Source organism: Daucus carota, chromosome 1 (genome assembly GCF_001625215.2).
Source record: "Daucus carota subsp. sativus chromosome 1, DH1 v3.0, whole genome shotgun sequence".
Classification (NCBI taxonomy): Eukaryota; Viridiplantae; Streptophyta; class Magnoliopsida; order Apiales; family Apiaceae; genus Daucus; species Daucus carota.
Genome location: NC_030381.2, coordinates 20,782,378 through 20,809,066, shown reverse-complemented (window position 1 = coordinate 20,809,066; position 26,689 = coordinate 20,782,378). Strand labels below are relative to the sequence as shown.

At 35.2% G+C, this 26,689-nt stretch overlaps 4 protein-coding genes and 1 long non-coding RNA gene across 8 annotated transcripts; 2 read left to right on the top strand and 3 right to left on the bottom strand.

Annotated features, from left to right (window-relative positions):
• Positions 1 to 3,930: 3,930 nt before the first annotated feature.
• Positions 3,931 to 8,928, bottom strand: LOC108205093 (U-box domain-containing protein 35). 4 transcript variants are annotated; one of them, XM_017374881.2, is made up of 8 exons: positions 8,302 to 8,497; positions 7,575 to 7,693; positions 6,771 to 6,892; positions 6,186 to 6,457; positions 6,033 to 6,090; positions 5,507 to 5,813; positions 5,316 to 5,417; positions 3,931 to 5,205 (listed from the first exon to the last, which is right to left on the bottom strand). In XM_017374881.2, exons 1-8 carry the CDS (start codon positions 8,492 to 8,494, stop codon positions 4,141 to 4,143), a joined length of 2,238 nt encoding a protein of 745 aa, XP_017230370.1. In that variant the 5' UTR covers positions 8,495 to 8,497; the 3' UTR covers positions 3,931 to 4,140. The 4 variants fall into 4 exon arrangements, with proteins under 4 accessions (XP_017230370.1, XP_017230371.1, XP_017230373.1 ...); XM_017374882.2 differs by having other exon boundaries at positions 5,507 to 5,807; XM_017374884.2 differs by lacking the exons at positions 6,771 to 6,892; positions 8,302 to 8,497 and adding an exon at positions 8,814 to 8,928.
• On the top strand, positions 5,070 to 5,863 carry LOC135152554 (uncharacterized). Its single transcript, XR_010291758.1, has 2 exons — positions 5,070 to 5,209; positions 5,347 to 5,863. It is a non-coding gene; the product is annotated as an uncharacterized LOC135152554 (long non-coding RNA).
• A 259-nt stretch (positions 8,929 to 9,187) lies between the features above and the next one.
• LOC108205094 (pentatricopeptide repeat-containing protein At4g19191, mitochondrial) lies at positions 9,188 to 11,431 on the bottom strand. The gene has a single exon (XM_017374885.2). The coding sequence runs from the start codon at positions 11,114 to 11,116 to the stop codon at positions 9,188 to 9,190; it is 1,929 nt and encodes a 642-aa protein (XP_017230374.1). The 5' UTR covers positions 11,117 to 11,431.
• An 835-nt stretch (positions 11,432 to 12,266) lies between these two features.
• Positions 12,267 to 13,007, top strand: LOC108218905 (pre-rRNA-processing protein ESF2). The gene is made up of 3 exons (XM_017392070.2): positions 12,267 to 12,505; positions 12,624 to 12,687; positions 12,819 to 13,007. The coding sequence occupies exons 1-3, from the start codon at positions 12,280 to 12,282 to the stop codon at positions 12,937 to 12,939; spliced, it is 411 nt and encodes a 136-aa protein (XP_017247559.1). The 5' UTR covers positions 12,267 to 12,279; the 3' UTR covers positions 12,940 to 13,007.
• A 1,722-nt stretch (positions 13,008 to 14,729) lies between these two features.
• LOC108204707 (glutathione reductase, cytosolic) lies at positions 14,730 to 26,630 on the bottom strand. Its single transcript, XM_017374271.2, has 17 exons — positions 26,385 to 26,630; positions 25,584 to 25,725; positions 24,523 to 24,590; positions 23,840 to 23,909; positions 22,721 to 22,792; positions 21,691 to 21,894; positions 21,298 to 21,371; positions 21,126 to 21,209; positions 20,454 to 20,541; positions 19,181 to 19,262; positions 18,116 to 18,189; positions 17,050 to 17,157; positions 16,827 to 16,891; positions 15,852 to 15,965; positions 15,518 to 15,617; positions 15,317 to 15,370; positions 14,730 to 15,114 (listed from the first exon to the last, which is right to left on the bottom strand). Exons 2-17 carry the CDS (start codon positions 25,719 to 25,721, stop codon positions 15,022 to 15,024), a joined length of 1,488 nt encoding a protein of 495 aa, XP_017229760.1. The 5' UTR covers positions 25,722 to 25,725; positions 26,385 to 26,630; the 3' UTR covers positions 14,730 to 15,021.
• Positions 26,631 to 26,689: the final 59 nt, after the last annotated feature.

Below are 26,689 nucleotides of genomic sequence, written 5' to 3'. Positions count from 1 at the left end.
AAAAAAAAATCGCTTACATATTCTGGAACCGGTTGTTATTATGATCATTAAACTTGATTCTGTTTTATACAGTTGTGGTTTCAAATTTCATGTTAATTGATTAATTAGTATATCTTATACGAAAAGTTTATTTCGTGTCGTCAGTGAGTACTAATTATATTAATATTATTTTAGTTTTTGTTTCATTTAATCGATTTTATATGTATATATGCGCATAATGGTGAGAAAATGTCAAGAATAACTCTTTTTCAGTGGTCATATGCCAAAATGACCATATCCAGAAAAGATGTCCATTTTACCCACTCAAATACGCATCTCATGTATGCGTATGTACTTATTTTAAAAATTATAAAGAATACGCATATATACCTTGCGTATTCCTGTAACAGTGATCTTAGCTGAGGCTATGCAATACTCCCTCCGTCCCATTGATTAGTATACATATGAGGAGTGGCGCGGAGATTAAGAAAAAGTGTAATTTAGTAAAGAAATGTAAGAAAAGTGGGTGAAGTGGTGGGACCCGTCAATATTTAATGTATAAAATGAGTGTAGTGTGACTAAAGTGGTGGGACCTACTAATATTTAATGTATAAAGTGGGTGCAGTGGAAGAAAGTAGTGGTGTAGTTAAGTTTTTATATTATAAAAACTTACTGTTTTTGGTATGTATACAGTATACAATTGATGGGACGTCCCAAAAAACAAACGGTATACAATTCAATGGGACGGAGGAAGTAATTGTTTTAAGCAAGGACATATACAAATGACCAATGATAAGACATGCTAGAACTATGAGAAGACAGGTCATTTGGCACGTGATCGTCAATATGATCCAGTTTGCACATGTGTACATATTTGGCCATGTTGTTACTTGCTAGAGATTGCCAGAAAGATAATATCACTGTGCAACCTTGATGATTGTCATAATTGTGGGAGCCGGGTGGTGGCATACGCATATGAAAAACGCGTGAATGTGCTCAATCAATACAATATACACATACGGGGAATGCTTATTATTTGTTTTTTTTCTGTTTACTATATACACAGAATGCCTGTTTGAATGATCATTCAGGCACTATTCCTGCACATGGTTATTTTTAAATTGTAATTATTGATTATTTTATATTTTTTTTATTAAACATAAAAAGACTCCCTGAAGATTAGATTTTATTGTACTGTGTTGCAATTTTAAAACACAAATACTAAAAACTTTATCTCTTAAACGGATTATCATCTTTTATTAAAATATTTAATATTAAAATATCTGGCAGGGGCGAACATATTGATTTGATCCATTAATCTGCTCGCCCCAGCCAAGGGCGAACATATAATTCTTTTTTGATTTAAAATTCATAATTTAGTAATTATTTGTGTTTCATCTATTTTAATTTATTCTTTTATATTCAGAATTTAGTATTTTTAAATATAATTATGTATGTAATGTAAAAATTAATTAGAATTTAAAATATTTTTAAACAATAATTTTTTTATCCTGATTCATTTAATTTATTTTATATTTTACATGTATATAACCGTAACTTTTCTATTTTTAATTTTAATTATTAACTTATTATCTCTTTCGAATTAAACATGAAAATACTTTCTAAGCACTCTCGAAAATTTTTTGCACGATGTTGCATTCAAAATTCAATAACTGAAAAACTGATTTATCTCTTAAACTGCTATTCGCATTTTCTTACAATATTTAAAATTAAAATATAGTTAATGTATTTTCATACGATTAATAAAAGAATAAGGTATTAATATATTATTAAATATGTTATACTTTGAAAAATTATAATTCGACAACTATTTTTCAGTTGAATTTATTCATGTGTTATTCCTCTTTTCATTATTTAAATATTTTTTTGATTATAACAAATTAATTTGTTAATCAATATCAATACATTTCTATACATTCTGATGCACGCTAAACCATTTTATCCATTAATATACTTAGTACCAATGATAATAAACCAGGGTGGTTATAATTCCACTGATATAGAGAAAAACAGAAGCGTTTTTGAAACTTTTGCACTACAAGAAAACTAAACTGATATCTCCAACGAAATTTTCCGTTGGTAAATTCAAATTCCCGTTGCTAAAATGAAGTGCCAACAAAATTATCAATGGGAAATTAGTCACCATTCCGTTGGGAAACTGCAACCCGAAAAGATTTTGTTGGTAAATTTGGTTGGAATTTCCGTGTTTTCTTGGAGTGTTGACAACTTAACATTATTTATAATGATAAAGATGTATAGGAATATATAACCCTTCTCTTATATTTGCAAGTTCTATATTCCATAGTCTCTTCTTTTATAAATAAAATAGGACATTGTGACGCAATATTTTTGCGTTGTATTATGGTGATTGTTTAGGAACTTTGAAAGTGAATTTTAGCATCATAGGGATGGCAAACGGGTCGGTCGAAACGGGTTTTGTAAAAACCAAACCCGAACCCGATTTTATATTATAAACCCGAACCCGAAAAACCCGAACTATGTAAACCCGAACCCGAACCCATCGGGTTTTATTCAGGTTCGGGTTAGGGTTAACCCGAAACCCGAAAATATAATTATTTAAAAAAATAAAAATTCAAGATTCATTAGTTTAAAATAAAAATATTACAAATTTTGAATATTTCAAAGCAAATCATGATATATAATCACTATAAAATCATATGGCCCAATATTTTGCAAGGCAGTAACATCACCTATCTGCAGAACCAGCAACAATGTAGTTTACTTCGTAGATGATTGAAGAACAAAGTCACGTTGCTGCCTCTGATCTAGGCTTTGTATTGTAATATAGGTCTGGAAACTAAAGAGTGTAATGAAGCGAGCTAATCAGATATATATACACACACACATACACGGGTTTCGGGTCGGATTCGGGTTCGGTTTAAACGGTTTTCGGGTTTTCGGGTCGGGTTCGAAACGGTATGCCATAAACCCGAACCCGACCCGAAAATAGTTCGGGTTTAAAAATTAAACCCGAACCCGAACCGAAACCCGAAATATTCGGGTTCGGTAAAACCCAATCAGATCGGTACGGATCGGGTATCCATCGGTTCGGTACAAATTGCCATCTCTACATCACATCATATTAATTATTATGTGTTAAAAGCATTCTAGTTTTACTAATAACAAACATATGACTAATATATCATTTTAAAACGGTAAACGAGTTATCATGCTAGTTATTATTTTGTTAGACATATGTGTTTCTTTTTTATTAGTACGTTACACACTTGTTCTTTCGCGTAGACACCCCGATACGCGCATTGGGTGTAAAAGCGTCAATAATTTAATAGCTTTAAAAAGTTTGTCATAAAAAATAAAATAAAATAAGACCGGGTGCAATAAAGTAAGCAAGCTCTATTATACACAAGCTTATGAACAATTTCCTGACATCTTCCTCGTAACTTCTCTTGCAAAGGCTCCAACACGTAAACAAAGTAACGCCAGAGACGAAGCAAACAGCATGTATAAAAAAATCTCGGAGAGCAGAAGCAAAGGAGGAAACAAGATGGCATTGGTAGCGAAGGAAGAGCTGAAAGATATGGACATGGCTGCTGCAGCTGAGCAGCTGATGCAACTGAGCGGAGACGAAGAAAATGACAACACAGTGACTTGTTCTGATACCGGAAATGCTGACGAGAGGAAGAATTACAGTAATGCGGTTGTTGCTCAGAGCCACGTTGGTGATGATGGTCGAAGCTCTAGAAATCATCAGGTTTTGGGGGGTTTGAGGAGGCTGGTCATTAAGAAACGGAGAAAGTATCGATCAATTCTTCATCTCTACATGTCAACCAAGCCAGTTCGGAGTTGACAGATGATATTTTGTAAGAAAGTGTTAGAATGTTAAGTTATTGAGCTAGTTAAAATCAATAAAGTCCGGGCTGTCTATGTATATACGAAAAAATCATAAAATAACAGACTAATGAATTGAATTTCCTATATTTACCTTAAAAATCGCAGCAAATAAAGTTGCAGTAATTGTAAGGAAAGAAAAGCACTACAAAAAGCATACTTACATGTATTCATCTTTGTTAGTTGCTCTCAAAGAGCACATGAGCTAACTAAAGTAGAGGGAAGCAGGGAGCATATATGAGGTGCAAAACGTTTTTCTAGTTATGTATACTACATGTTTTCATCCGCAAGGTCTCTCAATCTGTCAAGTTCTGGCAGAACTTCCTTTCCGAGATCTGGGCGGTCTTTCCGTCTGAGCTCTGTACATCGGAGTGCTAATTTGGCTATGCATAATGCTTCTTCCACGGGCCAGTCAGGAATAGAACGATCCAGCATATCCTCAAAAGTCCCATTGTCAATAGCCCGTCCAGCATGACTTGTCAATCCCATTGCCGGTTTGGCTGTTAATATTTGTAAAAGCACAATCCCAAAGGAATAGACATCAGACTTAACCCCAAGCATCCCAGTCTGTTGATATTCTGGATCAATGTAGCAGAAAGTCCCGGCTGTTGATGTCATTCGGTACTGTGTAACTTCATTTGCAACAGATGCAGGAACCAGCCTCGCCAGTCCAACGTCACTAATCTTGCTTACATAGTTCTGGTCAAGAAGAATGTTGGCAGGTTTGAGATCACGATGCACCAGAGGCTCGGGCTTGGTCTGGTGGAGGAAAAGAAGCCCAGTGGCTATCTCTGCTGCAATTCTAAAACGATGTCGCCAGGATAATGGTGGTGTGTTTCCCTGCAGAGCAAGGCGATCATCTAAGCTACCATTAGCCATGTACTCATAAACCAGGCATCCATACTCGGGGCAGGCGCCCATCAGTAGTACCATATTAGGATGTCTCATGCAGCTTAAAACTTCTACCTCTCGTTGAAATTGTGATCGACCCTCAGTTGCATCAGGACGCAGAACCTTAACTGCAACTGGTGTGTGATCAAGACGGCACTTAAATACGGGGCCATAACCACCTTCCCCTATCTTCCGAGATCTGGAAAAATGCTCTGTTGCCGCTTCAATTTCATCAATGGTGTATCTCCTGTAACGGAATTCGTATTGTGGTTCCCCTTCCTTTTTCTCCAGTTCTTTTTGAGAATGCATTTTGCTTTTTTGAGCTTCTTCCGAACTCTCCACGGCTTCCATGGACTTAGTTTTCTCACTATCCGGAGAGTCCATCGCTGATTCCTCAGCAATTCGAGCCTCCTCCTCCATCCGCCAACGCTGCAGCTCCACTGCCTGGGTACATAGATATCATCAATATATATATATGCTAATACAAAATTTATCCATTACAGATAATAAAGCATATTTGTACTAAAATATATCTCTAGAATATGACTGTTAACCTTTTGCTTTGCTGTCAATGCTTCTTTGCAGGCCGTGCTATACATTTCCATCGTTTTCTGTAGCTCAAGCTTTAGCCTCCTCATTTCAGCTTCAGCATCGTCCTGCAATTTTATGCACGCACCAATAAGCCAGAACAATTTATCAATACATTGATGCTTTGAGTTGGTGCCAAGTCTATTGCTTCATTTACCGTGGTGTTGGTGCTATAGGATGATGATATTGATGTTCTTTCACTTTCAAATGAGGATTGGGAAGATAAATCATTAAGGGAACTAATGTCAGAATCCCTGCCGCCATATCGAAATGACGAACGACCACTTTGGTCTGAGCTGGTGGACATGCGTGGAGTTCTTCCTGAATCCATGCTATCATAGGCTGGCATTCGATCAGTACTAGGTCTGCCGGAGCTTACAAATGATATATCAGTATCATTGTCACAAACCTCTCCAATCCTCGAACTCAAATCTCTTCCCCTACTGTATGCAGACGACCTGTTACTGTTATTGACAGAATCAAATTCATCTGGAATAAATATTAAATCCATAAATGGGCAACTACATACAATATTTCCATTACATTACTAACCAAAGATGTGATAATTGGTCTGCTACAAACTTTTTATAACTTGCTATATGTTTCACAATATTAGGATCTACAGGATTTATCTCACACTACAAGTGTATGCGTCTGATAATTTGTATTTAATTATGACTTACTTGGTTGGTTCCTGGTCATCTTGCAAGTTACGAGGCATCTGTCGTATCATTTCTGCTCCTGCAACAGATATTAGGCAACATCTTAGTTGAAATATAAACGGGAGAAATAACAGGTGGATGCACATTCATCTCTTCGAACCGTCAGAAACAAACCTTTCATACTCAAGCTTCTGCCCCGTGCATGAGATTGGAAGCTCTGCCCAGATCGTGCAGCAGATTGGAAGCTATGACCAGACCGTGCAGCCGATTGGAAGCTATTATTATTAGTTTGTCCTTGAATTTGAGCTAAAAGAGGGGAATTGAATGGAGCTGAACGAGAAGCATTTCTCACAGATGAGATCTTTCCTTTGTGGATCACATAGACGGTGCAAAAATCAGGCGAACCTTTAGAGACATTGGCAGGAATATCAGAAACTTTAAATCTCCTGGAGAAAACATTAATGGAGAACTCAGTCGACACACTAATCAAAATAAAGAAAATCTATGAGGATAGTCTACCACTTTATTTGATGGCATTTTTATTTTTCCTCTCTCTTATTGTAGTACCGAGAATGATGCACAATATCCATTGATGTTGATAGTCCCAATATCTCTACTTAGACAAACTTAATCATTCGAGAGAAAAAAGGATGCATTCGCCCCTAATATCTTAGCTGTTTGAATTCAGTTACCTTTAAAGTTACAGATATACCACTGTCGATTTCCCATTACATGGGAGATTAAGAGGACTGTGAATACCTGATAAAGCCATGGCGAGATGGGGCTCCAAGAACTAAGTTCTCTATTGCAGTATAATTAACATATTCTGTTAATGATTTTGCTATATCTGTATCTTCGAGTATCACATCAATGCATTGAATCTGTTGCATTTATGCACAAGTTAGTTTTATTGCAATACAATTCTTACAATATCTTTTTATACACACTTCAAAAGGATAAATTACACCCCTTGGCTAATTAGTAGAAAACAGTGGTACCCAACCAAACAGAGAGCACAATCCAACAAATTGTTTATCGGCAGGGTCACTTATGTGCAGGTATATAGTTACTCATCTATGGTACACTCCACTTTAAGCACAATCATTAATAAGACGCACAAGAAGTGCGAACACACAAATCTAAGAAATGGATATGTTATTGTTATAATTTAGCACCAGAAAGTGGTTTTTGGTGCTAAAATAGCACCATGTCTCCAAAACATTGTTCTAAATCTTGTTCCAAATATAACTAACTTCCGAATACACATTTTTTAATACAACTTAACTAACTTCTAAGTACCCCACACTTTCAAGTACCTCTTTATTTTGTTCTATATATAGAACAAATTATAGCATTGTGCTATTTTAGCACAAAGCTTGGCACACCATTGAAGTGGTGAATTTCAGTTTTTGTTCTATAATTAGATTATAGAATAAGATATAGCACACTAATGGACTTGCTCTAATATTATTAATATAACCATACATATGACAGAACGTATGAATTTTAAGTTCAGGTATAGACATTATGAATCAAACAAGAAACGAGTAAAAAAAAACCTACATCTTTGCGTGTACAAAAGCAATGGAAGGTAAGGAATAAATCTTTAGTTTGCTTCTCAAGTTGCTGCTTGTTTGCAGATGCATCACCATTAATATCAGCAACGATAGAATTGTTTATCCCTGCATTCCCAAAGTAACCAATACAGTACTATTAGAGCTAAAACTGCATGTAATTTCAGCATTTCATACTACATTACTTCAATTGTCCAATCCAGTCAGATGAAACAACAAAACTATACATTGTGCACTGGGTTATAGTGTCTCACAATTTATCAAGGAGTATATAATAAACGTTGGCAAATTGGCGAGATTCTAAGATAATTCACATTTACCACCTTTTTGTTAAGAAATATGGTGCAACAATATCAATTACAAGGCTTCAATTTTAAAAAATTTAGAAAAAACCTGAGAGAAAAATTAAAGATTAACTTATGCTCAGGACATTAAAACTCAGGCAGGATGTGCAGAAAGAGATTAGAATAACAAAGAATAAAAAGTAAATTATTCTATGCATGTGTCTGGTTAACAGAAAACGCTATAGAAGAAATAGTTTTATTTTTATATAATTCCCACACACACACAAAATCCCTTACAAAATTAATAAATATCTAATCATATACACACATGATATCCACACTCAATCAAACATATATATACAAAGAATTTAGCAGAAAAAAAAAAGAAGCATATATATATAAAGAAGGTAATGATGCTATATGCATATTTACATGAAGCAGGTGAATCATTGATAGGATTTGGTTGTTTGTGCAAAACGTGGATGAGGACGACAGTTTGGCCACGGGAGAGAAGGTTATCAACAGCCCATCTAAGAGCAAACTGACTCCCTTTATCTTTGTCTATCGCCACCGCCACCAATCCCTTTTTGTCTCCTCCAACATGACCTCCCCCTGACCGCCACATCCCTCTTCTTATTTTGTAATAATTTCCCCTGAATTTCAATAATACTCGAGGGAAAAATAGAGAAAAAAACGTAGTTGATTCTAGGCATCTGCATGTATTGCTTAGGTATGTAATGATATATATAGTTTTGCATTTGTATGGGTTGGCTGATGTTTTTCCATATTTGTTCAATGGCCATATTTTTTCATACTTTCTTTCTCCCTATAACATGGTTATTACATTTATAACGTTGTTATCACACACAAACACAGACACTACAGTTATTTTCTATATATAGATGTGTTGCTTCTATAATCAGAATCAGCTTACTACTTTTGACCTGCTTTCTTCAGAAGTTAGTCACCAGTGATATTCCATCCACCACATCCTCCATCTGTGGAATCCAAGAATATAGCATTTTATACCAACCTCTCCTGCCAAAATCATCTCCCAAATGCATTAATAGATGCTAGTATCTAAAAATTGGGACCAAGCATCACTTTCTTTTTATAGTTGATATCTTTTGTTGATCAATCATGTACAGTCTTAGGAGACTTATCAATCAACTCAGTAAGGTTACTTCCACTTGCAAGATCTGACATGGAGACCTGGTATCATCTGAAGAGCATGAATGTTTGACTGAACGGGCTTAGGAAGCAAGCTAGCTAGATACTTCTATTCTGCACTTTAAACCACTCATGAAACATTACTCGCTTACGGTAAAAAGACCATCTCTTCAATGAATGCAGAGTCAAATTTCTCTTGCAACTGTAAATTCAAACCATCTAATGTTTCATATATAAGCACATCTGCAGTATGACATCTTCCTTCCACCGTAAACGTATGAGTCTTACCATTCACTTGAACAACACTTTGACCAGGATATTTCGTCACTTGATTGTTTTTCATCATTGTTCTCATTTTCGACACTCCATCCCACCTTCCTACTGAAGCATAAATGTTAGCCATTTCGACATACGGTGCTCCAACTTGGGGTTCAATTGCAAGAAGACGTTCAGCCGCATATAGACCAATCTCTATGTTACGGTGGATCTTGCAAGCACTGAGCAAGGCTCCCCATATTCCCGCATCAGGTCTAATACGCATATTCTGAACAAACTCTACTGCTTCTTTTAGCTTACCTCTACGGCCCAGAAGATCAGCCATGCAAGAATAATGTTCTATCTCCGGGCTCAAATTATATACAATAGCCATTAAGTAAAAATACTCCCAGCCTTTGTTAAGGTTACCTGCATGATTGCAAGCTTGAAGGACAGAAAGGAACGTCACATGATTTGGTGTTAGTCCAAGCTCCAACATCAGTTCAAAATGATCCAGTGCTTCTTTTAATTCTCCATGCAAAGCATACCCACTAATAATGGTTGTCCATGACACGATGCTTTTCTCGTGCATGGTGTTAAAGATTTCTCTAGCGAGGGTCATGCAACCACATTTTGCATACATGCCTATCAATGCATTAGACACCACCAGATTACTATGAAACTTATTTAAAACAACATAACTGTGAATCCATCTTCCAGTTTCAAGTGCTCCTATTTTTCCACTACCAGAGATTATATAAAGAGCAGTAACCAAGTCAGGCTTATGACCAGACGCTTCCATAGACCGAAACAATGCCATGGCCTCATCTAAGTCACCTCTCTCCGCATAACAACCAATTATTGCATTCCACGAAACACGTGTTTTTTCTTTAATTGCATCAAATATATTTCTAGCAGAACGAACATCTCCGGTCTTTGAATACATAGATATTAGAGTATTAAGCACAGACATGTCTTTATTACAACCCACTTTGATCCCGTGTGAATGTATACTCTTGCCACAATTTAGTGCTCCATCTTGATCACACAACGTAAGCAGATTAAGGATAGTACCACCATCAGGCCGATATCCATGACTAAGCATCATCCTATACAATCCAATCGACTCAACTGATTTCCCAACATAAGCACACCCCGCAATCAAAGAATTCCACGACACAACAGTCAAACAATCAAATCCAATTCCATCAAAAACCTTCTCCGCAGAATCCCAATCACCACACTTTGCATACGAAGCAATCAAAGTATTACCAATCTTAACATCCACCTCAACCCCCACTACCATCCCCAAACAATGCACACTACTCACAAACCTCACATCCCTCACCAAACACCCCAACTGCACCAACCCAATAATCGTAATCGAATCCGCCTCAACACCCCCCAATCTCATCTCACTAAACAAACCCACAACTCTACTCCAAAACCCCATTTGACAAAACCCCGAAAGCATGACATTCCAAGAAGCAACATCTCTCTCAGACATTTCATCAAACAGCTTGTAAGCACAATCGATACTACAACATTTCACATACATATCTAGTAAAGATGTTTGCACATATTTGTCTGAACGATATGGTGATTTGACAACATGGGTATGAATGATTTCTGAGTTATTTAGATTCCTGAGCTCCCCACATGCTTTGGCTACGAATGGGAAGGTTAGATTATCGGGTTGAATGCCAAGTTGCTTCATTTGTGAGAATAAAATGAGGGGTTTGTGAAGTTGGTTCTGTTTTAGAGCTTGTTTTATTTTGGTGTTCCATAGAGTGACAGTTGAGTAATTTGAAATACGCGCCATGTACGTAAATTAGAGATTAAAAAATAGTTCCTACTTTAAAAAAGACAAAAACCAAGACCTAAATTATAAGGAAAAGAAGTAAATTTCTAGCTAGGAGCAAAACAAAAATCTCTTTGTCTCTCAAAGGCGAAACCCTTGAAATCTTGAATCTTCATCTCTCGCTTCTCCGCGTTTGTATATGTATGTATATATGATCTGATTAAAAGCTTTGCTGTAAATAGCTGTTGAATTTGCAATCACTGCTGTAAATAGCTGTTGAATTTGCAATCACTGCCTCTGCTTGTGTGTATAACTTTCATACTTCTTTCAATTAAACGTGATAAATTTCGTTGTATGTGAATGTTAGTTACTCCCTCCATCCCAAATTAGATGACTCTGTTAACTTTGGGCACACAGTTTAAGGTTCATTGACCGTCCGTTGACTTTGGGCACACAGTTTAAGGTTCATTGACCGCATAGCTACATAACTTATTTTTAAAATTTTATTTTTGCAAATAAATATTTAAATATGAAATTTTTATTTATAAAAGAAAAAATAAAAAAATAAATTTCAGAAGTAGACGGTCAATGTATCTAAAGTTACGTGCCCAAAGTCAACGGGGTTATCTAATTTGGGATGGAGGTAGTATTTTTTTTTTGTTTTGTTTGATTGTTTGTCGTCACTGTTTGTTTCCTTTAAGTGACACATACCCTTCTGAGAACTTCTGTACTCAGAAATCCATCATCCTTTTAGAATAAATTTATTTGTTAATTGGTTAATCTTGTTTGTTTCACCGCCAATTTTTTTGGCTCATTTTGCCCTTAGTTGCAATTTAATATATAGAAGTAGAAGTAGATTTAAGGAAATTTTGATATATGGGGCATTTTCTTTAAATTTGACATTAAGAAAATCTGTAACACCGAAAGTACTAGAATCAATGACCCAGTTAGCAGGTCAGGGTTGGATATTATCTGATTTAAACTCCTAAATAATTAGGGTTTATCAATTTTCAATTTGTTTTTATAGCCCCACGCTGCTCTGCAGCATCACTTACTCGCCCAAATCTTCTTTTAAGGTATTTTAAGCATACCATTCTTTAATTATCGCATATATAAGTTCTTGTGATCTTTATTATATATACTTATTTATATTTTCTGTTTGTGCAGCTCTTCGTTTTTCAAGAATGTCTGAAGAAGAGCAACAACACGAACAAATAAAAGATAAAACTAAATTGAGCTCTGAAAAAAGCAAAAATAATGAAAAGAAACAATTTTTACAAGAAGTCGAGAAAGCTGAGAAGCGTGGAGTGTGTTATTTGAGTCACATTCCTCCTAAAATGGATCATGTTAAGCTCAGGCAGCTTCTTTTTCAGTATGGGGAGATACAAAGAATTTATGTCACCCCCGAAAGTAATCTTTCTGTGTTTCGAATAGTTTTTATTTTTCAGGGGATTTTGCTAGTTTTGTAATTTATGTTGAGGGCTGATTTTTTTTTTATTGTGGTATTCTTGACTGATACGTGTGGCAGATCCTGATGCTCGATTGAATGGTGAAAAGGCTGGTGGGTTTCGAGGACAAAAGTTCTCAGAAGGGTATGTGTCACTTAGGGGAACTATTTTACTATAATTTTTGCATAATTTAGGTTACAAGTACTAGTTGTGTTGTCTACTTGCTATATTCTGTATACTAGCATATTAGTAATGTGAAATACGGGTAAATGCAGGTGGGTTGAATTTACAGACAAAAGGGTCGCCAAGGATGTGGCCGAGACGTTGAATGGTGAACAAATGGGTAAAAACACGAGTTTCTTTTTCTTTAGTTGGGTATCTTGCGTAGAATTATAGATATTCAGATGCTACAAGGCTATCATAAGGATTCAACACCTTGTGACATGAGGGACTGCAAAAATCGATTATTTACTGGATATAATATTTATCAGTTTTTTTTTTCTGTTACGTGATTGGTTGTGTTAATTATGCTTCATATCCACTGTGATTTTTCCCTGTGGATTGTGGCTGCAAGTATGTGTGTGTGTGTGGATATAGTACTACAATAATATTAATCTAACTACTATAGTACTATGTTCATGACATTTCATATATTTGGTATTAATGGCTTTTCTGTAATTTGTACTCCTCCGATGTATATCATGTTGTACTAAACAAATCTTTATTCAAAGGAATAAAGATTTGTTTAGTACAACATAATATGTTAAAGAAGGACCTGTGTGATGTGTTGCTGGAGTGGTCGATGGGACAAGACGGCGAAGGCAAGGGCGCGCCCTCAGGGGTCGCGCCCACATGTAAATATATTGAGTGAGAGGATGAGTGAGTCTCAGTGACGACCCTTCCGAGGGATACGAAGACTTACCTTTCTGAGGGAGACGAAGACCACCCCTCCGGCGGATATGAAGACCTACCCCTCCAGGGGATATGACGACCCTTCCGAGGGACATGAAGACTAGTGTCAGGCTCATCTGATAGTTCCCGGGCTACATCCGGGCATGACCTACGATCCTCAATTTTGCTATCTGCCGAGTTACCCTCGTGTGGGGGCTTCAGGTGATCATGATTCTTGAAGGCCCTCAGGGGTAACATGAAGGCCGATCATATGTCTGAATCCTGTATTCTGGTGAGTTAGCCCTCATTGGGGGATTGAGACGATCGTGTAACTTGGCTCCTTACTTGTCTTACCTCTTAGTGAGAACCTTCACGAAGGGGAAAGGGCGCGTCCCTACATCTCAAGAAATTGGTCACGGCTCTACCAGACGTCTCCTCCATGCTACGAAAAGTAGCGGTTAGTGTTACCTTTCGTAGTGGAGATAATGCCGTATCCATGATGTACTTGGACTAGGAGTCTGAGGTAGTTAGCCTCAAGGCTTAATTCTAACTAGAGTAGGATTCTAAAGACGTTAGAAGTCTAAGAGATAAGTCGGCACCTCAGGGTTGGTCTTATCCCCAAGAGTCCTAGTCCTGATCAAACTAGGAGTCTTGGTTGAATAGAATTACGTACGGCTTGATCCTCTATAAATATAGGGGTACATAGGCATATTGGGGGATGATGAGTTGCGAGCACATGATACCAACTCAAAACCCTAATCTCAGCCACCCCCTAATACGCACAACCACCGCATTCCGGAAGCTAAAACCACCGTCGTAGATCTTGATTCCGGCCATGAACCTCATCATTGTTGATTACCAAATTCCTGATTCAACACTAATAATTAAATTTGATCAAATTGACCACCAAATATTAACCGATCTAGAATCCCGCATACATATATTATCCAATTGAAATCATCCCTAAGAAATAATCGCAAATATACTTGCATTCCTTTATTTAGTTAAAATCGCAAATATATTTGTCTTCCTTTTATCTGGTTAAAATCGTCCATAGGAAATAATCACAAATATAATTGTCTTTCTTCGAGTAACATTCTGAATAAGGATTTTACCTAACATAATATCTTACCCCTAAACTAAACAGATTTAGTATGATCAGTAAAAATCTTCCCATACAAGCTAAAACAGACATCAAAAGATCGGAGCATATTTCAGCTTTATATTATAATTTAGATTCCTATAAACGAAGTTGTCAACACATATTCAGCAAAAAGAAGGGCCAGCAAACTTCATTTACCAAACTCGAAACAAAATGTATTCCATTACAAACTCAAGTATACAATGTTTCATTTATTTTTAGTGCAGGGTAATCCACAACCGCATGAAAACATTTCCGTCTTCATCTTCCTAGAGGATTTGGAATTTGGACAATGAATTTTATAAACAGTGACAATATTAATTACAATATATCGTACTGAGTATTGATAAATAAAACAAAAGTCTTCAGTATCACATGTATCAAAATCTTGCATGATCACGTGTTTGTCGTGGCTTGGACATAGTATCATTGACGAGTTTCCCATTTCAAAGGTTTGTTCTTGGTTTACCACAAGAAATTGTTCTTGTCACTGACCGCATGGTAACAAATTCTTCAGCAGCTGAAGGATGTATTCCCACCTGGAAAAAAGAGTTGCAATAGTTAATTGAGGAGATGCAATAAGCATTAGAATGAGCACAGCAAGTCAAATTATACCCCGACAGATGTTACATATAGCTAAGCATGTAGTTCACTCTATCATTGAAGTTGTCCATATAATCTAACAATGTGGACTCATGCAGGTTTTGTGATTTCCAATATTTGAATCTTAATTTAATTTACCGTGCTGTCAAATTGTGCCTTGGTTGCTCCACACTTGAGTGCCACTGCAATGCCCTGTATAAAAGCAGAAACATTAAATGTCACATATCAACACAATACGAAAACACGAAACACCTTGCTCCATAATCAGATCAAGTGTGTTGAGACTAAAATGAGCTAGTGTTGAATTTTCCAAGCCCATATATAGTACAACGAATATACCTGAATAATTTCAGGCGCGTCTGGGCCGCACATGGATGCTCCAAGAACTTTATCTGTGGCACCATCAACAACAAGCTTCATAACTGTCTTCTCCTGCCGCCTGTGGACATAATACAAATTAAACTAGTTCATTTAAACACAGAATTTTTATAGATATTATAGAGGTAAATTATTTATGTAAATTGCAATGAAGGACCACTTAATTTTATAACATGACAAAGAAAGTACCACCTAGTCATGAGTTATTAGTTTTAATACATCATCGAGCTGCTACTGCTTGACATACATCAATAATAGTACTCTTGACAAAAATTTGTAACAGATACTAACATACCCAGAAATTGTATTCTTCATTGGATTAAATGATGAAGTGTAAACATGTATATCACCCTTTGCTTGCTCTACAGCCTGCTCTTCGCTGAGTCCAACAACTGAAAGAGGTGGAATGCTGTTTTCCCCAAAAAAAAAAGGAAGAGGAAAAAGAAATCGATTTAATATAGAAACAAAAAATTCCACACCGACCAGATATAACGAATAGTGAATGTCCACTACTTTCAGATGCCATTACTCGATAAAACTTTTTCGATTATAAAATACAATAACTTTATACCGACATTATCTATGTCAATTCACGTAAAAAGAACTTAGTGGGCAGGTAGAAGATGCTGGCTTGTAACCAGCAGATGAGAAGCTTTATGAGATGCATAATATTAGAACATAACTAAACACTGCATTATGAGTAGAATATATATTCACCCTTAAATGACTGGGGGAATATATATAAACATGTGAAAACTACAGTATGAATATATTAAAAAAATTCACCTTTACAGTCATTAATCATTCAGATAAGCAAAACATGACTATCAACCTATCAGTATCTTATTGATTCATTAATCAACATTCATACTTTTTGGTAAATAATGGGACAATATTTAGAAAATACATGTAGAAGGCTTGGGGTTAACAGATATACCACTGATTCTGACTACTTAAGTTACAGAAGTAAAATTAACAACATTTGGGTGGGTATAACTTGTACTAGAATTATTTGAAATTGGAAAATCTTGACGTCAATAATGTTGTAAATATAAAACAATATAACATAGCAAGAATGGGATCAGTACTGTTAGCAGAGTTCTGCAGGAGTTTTCCCTTAAAAAACTCGAAAATATTTACGAGAATCTAGGTCCTGTGAGGTTTCGTAATCAAAATGCTTTCTCAATGTGGGAGAGCAGGGAAAAGCATCCACTTTTACCATAGTAAATTGTAAATGATAATGCAAAAATTTTAAAAGAAAGGACAGTACCAGAACACAGCATAAGGTATGTTGTTGTAGTCAGGTTTGCTAGGTTCCCCACCAAAAACAGTTTTCTGCATAAATTGCAACAGGGAGGATTGCGAGACATCTTCAGTTAACTTTCAAAATCAATATCACACCATAAATCCTAAATAGATAGTCTCCTCTAAAATTAAATGTTTAGATAAGATTAACCTAATACGAGTTGATAATGAAGGTCTTAACCACTTACTGCAAATAGGCTTCCTTCCATTAAAGCCACTGGAGTGAGATTCATCCGATTTGTAACATCACCAATGGCCCATATGCTAGGGATTGTGGTCCGAGAATATTCATCTACCTAAGAAAACAAAGGGAAATCTATGTTAAAACTATCATATCATATAATGACGCAATTATGCAAGTAGGCTGCTTTGACACTCTTGAATCAGAAGTCAGAACTGTCGCTATTAAATATAATACTATATACATTTAACCTCCAAACAACAGCATAATAACATGGACTTGCATAAAGGCAAGAAGGTGAAATTGAAGGTATGTAAAAAAAATTATGTCCAATATATATGACCAAAGGACTTTCTCAAGACAATTCATAATTAAACTCAAACAGAGTTTATCTGATACAATTGACAACAAATCAAACCATATGCAAACCACTAGTTATGATAGAATATATAATTACACTACATCCTAAATTTTGCAAAAATTAAATTATCACTGTCAACATGTATTCGTAGTAGATGGATTACGTATAGAATGATTTTCAGAAAACATGTTTAAAGTTAAAACAAAAATTACTAATTACAAATAGTTTCAATTGTGTTCAAATAATTCATTCACACTGCACTTGAGAATATAAAATAACACAAGATCCAAAGCCGTGAAAATCTTAAAGACATAGCAAAAGTCGAGATATCTGAATTCAAAATCTGATAGCTTCGTGCAAATAGAGGTGGCAACAGAAATAAAGTATTCCTGTATCTATGTGAATTGGAATGTATCTACCAAAAACAAATTGAAGTTGTATAAATCTAGTAATGTGTAGAATTTCAATGACGTCTTTTAATAATTCAAACTTCAAAGTTATCTCAAACATTGTTTAGGGCATATGGTTTATTTTTCACTAAATCAATTTAAGTACTTGGGGAGGAATGAGGCTTTGCATGCACGATCTTGGTCATGGGGGAGAGCGAAAGGAGCCTTTGGCCTAAGGCTGTCAGAGAATCCTCAAAGTATTTCAAACATTAATTACCATTAAGCAAGTACCAAGTTTATATGAAAAAGAGATATTTAGTAACCTTTATGGCTCCCACTTCATCAATCTCAACACCAACAGCATCCAAATTCAGCCTCTTTGTGTTGGGGGCCCGACCTGCAATAGATAGAAGAGGACTATGTAAGTACCAATCTGGTGATAGCCAGATAAATGAGCCATGACTCATGAGAGTAAGATGGGACAAATCTGGTGCTTTTTGCATATCCCATGCTAATATTGTACATAACAATCAGCTAATCAAAAATATATATAACTTTGACTTCAGAGTAAAAATTCTATAGATGACTCAAAAATAAAGTTCAGCAAGGGCAGAATTAGTGAAGAGAAGAACACATATGCACTGTAATCTAATGGATATAATACCAGCCAGGGCCGGCTCTACAATAAGGCAAACTAAGCAGGGGCTTAGGGCCCCCAAACAAAAAAAGGGCCCCCAAATTTTTAAAACCCTTTTATATATATCTGCATACATAAATATTAATATTTGTTTCATCAAAAATTTGTTGAAAACAAACTTTTACCAAATAATTTTAATTTTTTTAATATATTTAATTAATATAAAAAATTTGATTTATTATTTAAAAATGAGAATAATTAAGTAAAGTATCATTTTTTTTGAAAAATTCTTGAAATATAAATTATTTTTATTATGTTTCCATTAATAATATTTATCATATTTATATGAATATTTGTTCAAAAACAAATATATATATATATATATATATATATATATCATGAATAATTATGATGAAATTAGTGTTTGAGTTTGTCTTTTCAGTTTTCACTGTTGTGTGTACATCTATTTATAACTCTTCCTCAACGACTCGCTACTGAACTATTATAATTTTTTTTTGGTATCTTTCCCATCTTCATCGTTCAACATCCAATATTAAGATAAGGGTCTTGTATTAATAAATTTATATTATATCAAAAAAAAATTATATATAAATATGGAAGAGCCTCATTTTTAAGTTTTGCTTAGGGCCCCAAATTTGGTTGAGCCGGCCCTGATACCAGCTTCAATAAATATTTGAATTTAAACCAAACACATGCACACTCGCGTCATGTACGAATATAATGGCATTACCGGTAGCAAAGAGTACAGCATCTGCCATTATTTCTTCACCATGGTCCGTGCGAACTTTTATGCCGTTGTCCGTCTTAACTAGCTGCAATAAAGTTGATAAACATGGTAAACTATAACAAAGCATTTTATTAAAAATTACTTGTGCCCGGTTATATATAAGGGCAAGTCTGATGCTAATACTCAAATGGCTGTAGTTATTTATATTTTGGCACCAAAATTAGTTTTTAGTGCTAAAACAGAAATTATACTCCTATGTTAATGCTAGAATGCTATGAACATTATTATATTAAGTTAAAACTCATGTACCAAAGATATTTTCCTCCTTTTTTCTAGTTGAAATTGATGTGGCGAGGATGGTTATGCTTATGGCAAACTTTAGCTTTAAGAATATTTAACAAAAAAAACTTCAGTTTATATATAGAAATCAATTCATAATTAGTAAATCAATTTCCACATTTTAGCAATGCATTCAATTATAACTTTGTACAGGATTTGTTCATAATCCCATAAAAAAAGTAGCAATCATAATTTAAGGAGATATTCTCTATGGTACCACTGTATTATTGGCTTTTCCCAGTAGTACCATCACACATTCAACTTTTGTATGTGGTAACATTGTACATTTGGTATTCGATGTATAATACCCCTTATGTTAAGAAAAAGGTAATATAATTGATTTCGGACTGCAAAATAAATTTTATATTTGAAATTCTTACGAAAAAATACATGAAGAAGACCTTTAAATCATGTAAAAACAGCCTAAAAATGAGTAAGATATATTCAAGTTCATATCAAACTTTGACATTAGTATCTCATTCACTTCTACTCCATTTTACATGATTTAAAGGTCTATTACATCTATCTTTTCGCGAAGATTTCAAATATAAGAATAAGTTTTACAATCGGCAATTAATTCTGTGACATTTTACTTAATTTGCTACTTAACAGAAGTATATCATATGTAGAAAACCACATGTACAAAAGTTATCACAGATGGAAACAAAAAATGTGATGGTACCATTTGGACAGGCCAATTGTACAGTGGTACCATAGAGAATGTCTCTAATTTAAAAAATACAAATAGAACACTGTACAGAATAAATACAACATTGACAATAGCAGTGGGTAAAACTGCGTAGGATTCTGGTTGCGGGAAAGATAGCCAGCAGAACATAAAGACAAAAGAAAAGACAAGCAGAAGATAGGGATTCAAACTCCAAAGAAAATAGGCGACAAACTTGAAAACCATATAATTATAACAAATATGGAGTACCTCCGACAATGTTGTCTGTGCATGTACATGAATTCCTCTTCCTTCCAGATTTCTTGCAACTACAGCTCTCATTTCATCATCGAACCCTCTGCAAAACTACAACATATTAAAAAAACATTCGAAATAGAACTGCAGTTTAACACAAAATTAAGAGCATCTTCTTCTCAAGGTAAAACTGATTAGAGACCCTCAAGTATCAGACAAGAAATTATGCATATTCAAAGCATGTAACACACCAGATAAAGCAAGGCTCAGATATTATCAGAACAGCCTCCTAGGTGCTTAACGCGCCAGTCAGATTAAATAGTGGCTGATGCGTAAACATTAAGAAAAGTATATCTATCACCACGTTATTGTATATGCTGGCTGATAACAAATCATTAACCTGCCTAGAGCTCATAATAGCTACTATTCTATATACAATGAGGGTAGCATGAACAGAAAGTCAACCTCGTCCATAGAGGCTACAAGCAAAAGGTTTATTCTAACACCAATCTAAATGTTAGCAGTTTACATTGTTTTTGTACCAATAAGGCCCGGTTCATGTGACGGCAAACGAGAATTTACAAGTTCCTAAGCCACAGAGAGAATAGATTAACTTGTGTATGGAAATTTGCAACAAACTAAAATGCAAAATGAGGAAAACGTCATAAGACATCATTTGTAATCAACCTTAGGGGAAGTTCTTTTCTAAAGCACAAATTTACAGTGGCTCCCATCCCACGCCATATTGAAGCAAACTCAACAGCAATATACCTAAAAAGCAACAAAAGGCATCAGTCTTAAGGTTTTGTAGCATGATTTAAATAATTAGCAGAGATAAGATATGACGAGAAAAGCTTACCCTCCACCAAGTATAACAACGCTCTTAGGTAACTCTTCCAAGCTCAAAGCCTCATCAGAAGTTATGCCCAGCTCCTAAATTGCAATCCAATAGTGAAAATTACAATAAGGAGTGGAAAATTATTGTACATTCATAGAAAGAGATAAAAAGATGAAGAAATTGACAATACATCGAGCAAGGTATAGATACAATACAGATACCCTAATATGACTATATTGCAAATCAAATCCAGCTAAGAAATTGTCTTCACCTCAAATCATAGACACCCAAAGATCAGAGTTCAGACTAAAATCTGAACTAAAGACTTAGGTGTATCATGTGTGTTCAACAAGTATACTCTCGATAAAATTACAATATCCATTCGTATACATATAACTTTAGAAACATAAATACCTGCCCAGGAATTGGTGGACGCTGAGCTCTACTACCAGTTGCAATCAGAATGTGCTTCGTCGAGTAACTAAGTTTAGTGCCGTCTAGTTGTGTTACCTCTACCTCATTCGGACCAACCACCTTTCCTTCACCTTCAAACAGTTTAACTCCCGCATTGGCAAGCATGCGCTTGTAGATTCCATTTAACCTGACAATTTCCTCCGTCTGCAGTTTAAAAGTATCATGAGATAACAAGAAATGCTAGTCCCTCACCAATTTTGATATCAAATTGCAGATACAGGAAAGTGAAGATCACTGTAAATATTTGACTCATCCAAAGATGAATGATAACCAGAATGTCTTCACCATCAGCAACACGTAATGAGATTTAAATAAAAAGCATCTTTATTTGCAGCAATATCAAGGAAAAAACTGCCTCCAATTCATTTTTTGATAAGATATAAAAAGAAATTAATAATGCCATTTCAGGGTGGCCAAAGTGCAAATTTTTATTGGCATCTTGATAACAGAAACATGTTAATATCAAGAATTGGAGCTAGCAGACCAAAATCTGTCAACAATTCACTAAAAGACATTGACCCTTTACCGATAATAAGGTGTTGATTATGTTCATAAATTTACTAATAAGCTTTCAAATGTAAATGCAATAATTTCTTTATATATCACTACATAACACGATTTTTTTCAAAAGTATAAACCAGAAAAAGAGGTTGACACAATCGTCAGACCAATATTTATTAACATGTAGAACCAATCTAACAATTGCCAGAATTCAAGCCTTCAAGCATGCTAAACAAAGTCTAGGTTTCTCAGTTCATACCAAAGCACATGTCACCACTTCTGCAGTACGTTAAAATTTTATGGTGAAAAATGGATTGTTAAAGCTCCACTTGGACAACTGGTAATTGTGAAGGGGAACATTATACTTTTTTTTCAATAATGTCTCTGTATTACACAAGCGGTGGCCTTTCAGCTAAACTTTTTAGGTGGGGGGTTAAGTGCAAAAAACTGTACAACCGTCAAGACTAACCTTTTTCTGCAATAATTTTTTCCAGTTAAAATCAACATTTTCATTTAGTTCCCACCCAAAACTCCTTGCATCCTGCAACACAATGAATGATAATAACATTTTACGTTAAACAAAACACATTAAGAAGATAACCTATAAAAAGCAACAAGTAGAAAAGTAAATAAGCATTGTTTGAAGTTACAGGCCAATAGAAGTGAAATTATACATACAATATTATTGTACGCAAAGTTCTTCATTAATAGAGCATACACCAAAAAATCAAATAAAAAGCACCACAGCGAAATAATGGACATTTAGCCCCAAATTTAGTAATATAGAGAAGAGAACACAACTATATGTAGATGAATATATGCAACTAATATTATTGTAAGTCTTCTCCCAACTTAAATTATAATCTTCTACACCATTTATTTGCTTGACATTTGTAGTTCTGTGAATGCAACAAGCAACAAGCAAACATATAGACCACTATGTGTTCATACTAAGGCCAGACAGATATCTTCTCAGAATCTCAATATAGTGTGAAAGGTTAACATACTAACATGTATAATGCTGTGCACAAACAGTGGAGTGTGGAGCAATTTTTTAGCACTACAAATAATTTATTTGTCCCAATAGTTCTGTTATTTATGTTATTTAACAGAAAGGTGGCAGGCAACTAGTAAACAATGAAGCTGCGAAGTCGTCACTGTGTGCTGCCAGGAGGCTTCCACTTACAACTGATCTTACCAGAAGCATATAAGCTTGACATGTCTAGTACTAGGAATCAGGATAGCTAGGATAATGGTGGTTGCGATAACTAGAAGAATCTGCCGTCAGCTAAAGGCCAAGAATACTTATACTTCATCTCTATTAAAAAAAAAAAAAAACTCTCTATAACTGCTTTTCTGTCTCTCAAAATACCCACGGTTAAATCTATTTCTAATCAGAATCTCTGTTTTATGGAAATATCTTGGCTCATATAGCATCAAAACCCAGGCACAAGGTGTACAAAACCACATGTTGCATATAACAATACATAAGTGCTAATGAAACATGTCAAGGAAATACCATGTACATAATAAGTAATTGCAACTTTATTAAACTATATACGAGCATTACAGAAATCATGAACCTCACCTCGAGTTCTGGTCCAAAGGATGCTCCATAAACACAAATCTTTTTTGGGACACAACCACGAAGGACACACCTGCACCACATAAGAAACAAGGTCACACAACATAATGACGAAGTTGCAACAAAGCCCAAGTACTACATACAATATTTAGGGATAACTAGTAGCTTAAAAAAAGTACTCTTTATAACAAAGATGCTGAAGACTAGAAGCAGCCTAAAAAGTATATCTTTTGGTTCTATTAGGTCTTGTACATAAAGGTGTAATACTTTTAGGCCCTGTTTGTTTCAAGGGATTATAATCTGGGTATTAGAATCCATGGATCTCTTCCCTATTATCCCCTAAGTATTATAATCCTTTAAATTATCCTATCACTTGCTTGTTTTAAGTCATTAGTTTTAAAATTAGATTATAATCCTTTAAATTTTCTAGTCTCATGTTTGTTTACATGGGATTAGAGTGAGAGGATTATAATCTTTTTAAGATATAACTTGATGGAAAGAATTAATTAATACCTAGCCTTGGTCAGTATAAGAGCTTAAATTTTAAATTTAATGTACAGAGAATAAAACATTGATGAATAATATTGGAGGTTGATTTATTAAGCATGAAATTATGTAAAAGTGTAAGGATATAAGATGAATGAAACGAGTAAACAGAACCTGACTATTTAGGCAAATAAACTTACGTTCCGCCAACGCCTCCAAGGACTTCAGAACTAACTGGATGAAATGGAAGCTCACACATACCAACCTTCTAAATAAAGTAAAAACTACTGTAAGAAGAAAAGATATTTTGTGTATAATATGTAATATTATATTAGAGAAAAAAATCAATAAACCAACTGCCAGATAAGAGATCTGGAAGTCGAAATAGTTAATCAATGTATACGCAGACAAAAACTTTAAGAACTCTAAATCAAAAGTTTCTTACAAGTTACATCTGTGAAAATGGTAACCGTTGTTGTTGCATATTGAAAATGACAATCTATCTTATATCAATTTAGCTTACTGCAACTTAAATCTACACACTTCATGGCTTTCATGAATAGTATCTCAGTAATAGTGCTTTAGCATAAAACAATTTCCTCTTTCAAAATGTTCAAAATTTTCCATTTATATACAATTGTAAACTACTAAATAATGTGAACCCATAGTTCATTTATTGCCACCAGACAAGTAAAACATTATTAAAATCCAGATCCAAACAAATTGAAAATTAAAGCAATTGTTCAACCTTCTTATCTCTTACATTCAGACCTTTTTTCCCTGTTCAATCCCATATGTCTAACACTTTATATTAAGATTTAGGGGGAATTTTTAATGGTTGATACGAGCCGGGATTGGGAGTGAAGGGTATTGCAATAAGGTTAAAGTGAATTATATAAAATCCCAAGGGGTATGTAGAAATGAATTACCTACTGAATAGGATTAAGATTCCCATTTCAATCAACCAGGTTGGTAAGATTGTGGTCCCAAATCCAACTAACGGACATTAATATTAAACCACACGCCCCCTGGTTATTGTCCTACTGGTAAAGGCTGCTCTATAGGAAATATCTACTTATACATTATAGTCAAATTATGCTGCAACTAGTTTACATACATATCCTCAATATAGTTATCAATAACAGAATAGAGACAATTATTACCAACTCATTCCGATTACACATATTCTACACACAACACGTGAACACGTGCAACTCAAAATATTGTACAAGTAATATTTGAAAACATTTTGATTGATTACCTTTGCTCCGAACTGAGTAGAAAACCTGGAAGCTCTGACACCTCCACTTCCGGCACCAATAACAAACAAATCAAAATCATATCGCTCGTCATTAGTTGCTTTATTCGCCTCTCCATCAATCAACATCTTCCTCGCCATTATTCTACACATAATCATACATTTCAAACATCATGAAACATCCAACAACTGTAATCACCAACTCAACAGACACACATAAATTTACTATCGCAGCTTAATATTCCCCCCCACCCCCACCCCAACACACACAGAGATTTACTATCGCAGCTTGAAATTCCTCTCTCTCTCACACACACACAGACACACATCTCTCCCTCCCTCCCTCTCTCTCTCTCTCACACGAACTCGTCTCTCTCTCCCTCTCTCGCACACACACATACACTCTCTCTTGTTCTCTCTCTCCCTCCCTCCCTCCATCTCTCACACACATCTCTCTCCCTCTCGCACACACATACACTCTCTTTTTTCAATCTCTCCGTACCTCTCTCAAACACACCTCTCTCTCCCCCTCCTTCCCACATAGACCTCTCTCTCACACACACAAATACACTCTCTCCCTCTCTCTCGCACATACACGCATACTCTCTCTCTCACACACACACACAATTTCACAAACCGACAATTCCTCTAATCAACAGCACATATGTAAACAAACTAATCACACATACACACATCAACACACAAAATCAGTTATTCCAATCCAATAAGTATGAACAACAATTCAACTCACAAGCATAAAACAACAAAATGCAACAATCACAGAGAGAAAGATGAATAGATTACCTAGCAACCACAGATCAAAAAGTGAATTTGTGCAAGTATCTATCCGAATCTGTATGTATAGGTGTCTAGGGTTTTGAAAAGTAGAGCAATCGTACGTAGGCGAGAGAGAAGCCACGAATTGATTACTTGCTTGCTTTGGCCACTGAGCAGCTTTTGTCAATATATATAAACAGGTCTGTCCAAAATTAAATGAATTTCGAAAATGATTGATTTATGATTTATGAGCAAGCCCACTTACTAATTTAAGGCTCCTTCTTCGGAAAAAAACATTTGCCTCGTTTACAAAAATATTTTGTCCGATTGAA

Bases quoted from the DNA above. Each gene is read 5' to 3' on its own strand.
- LOC108218905 (XM_017392070.2), top strand. From the start codon at position 12,280: ATGTCTGAAGAAGAGCAACAACACGAACAAATAAAAGATAAAACTAAA. The intron at 12,506-12,623 runs GTAATCTTTCTG...TACGTGTGGCAG, and splicing joins AATTTATGTCACCCCCGAAA to ATCCTGATGCTCGATTGAAT. The intron at 12,688-12,818 runs GTATGTGTCACT...GGGTAAATGCAG, and splicing joins GGACAAAAGTTCTCAGAAGG to GTGGGTTGAATTTACAGACA.
- LOC108205093 (XM_017374881.2), bottom strand. From the start codon at position 8,494: ATGTGGCGGTCAGGGGGAGGTCATGTTGGAGGAGACAAAAAGGGATTG. The intron at 7,694-8,301 runs GTAAATATGCAT...TTGGGAATGCAG, and splicing joins CAATGATTCACCTGCTTCAT to GGATAAACAATTCTATCGTT. The intron at 5,206-5,315 runs GTTAACAGTCAT...CTATGTACCCAG, and splicing joins CATTGACAGCAAAGCAAAAG to GCAGTGGAGCTGCAGCGTTG.
- LOC108205094 (XM_017374885.2), bottom strand. From the start codon at position 11,116: ATGGCGCGTATTTCAAATTACTCAACTGTCACTCTATGGAACACCAAA.
- LOC108204707 (XM_017374271.2), bottom strand. From the start codon at position 25,721: ATGGCGAGGAAGATGTTGATTGATGGAGAGGCGAATAAAGCAACTAAT. The intron at 19,263-20,453 runs GTACTCCATATT...ACTTTATTGCAG, and splicing joins CACAGACAACATTGTCGGAG to CTAGTTAAGACGGACAACGG. The intron at 16,892-17,049 runs GTAAGTGGTTAA...CAATTTATGCAG, and splicing joins TGGAAGGAAGCCTATTTGCA to AAAACTGTTTTTGGTGGGGA.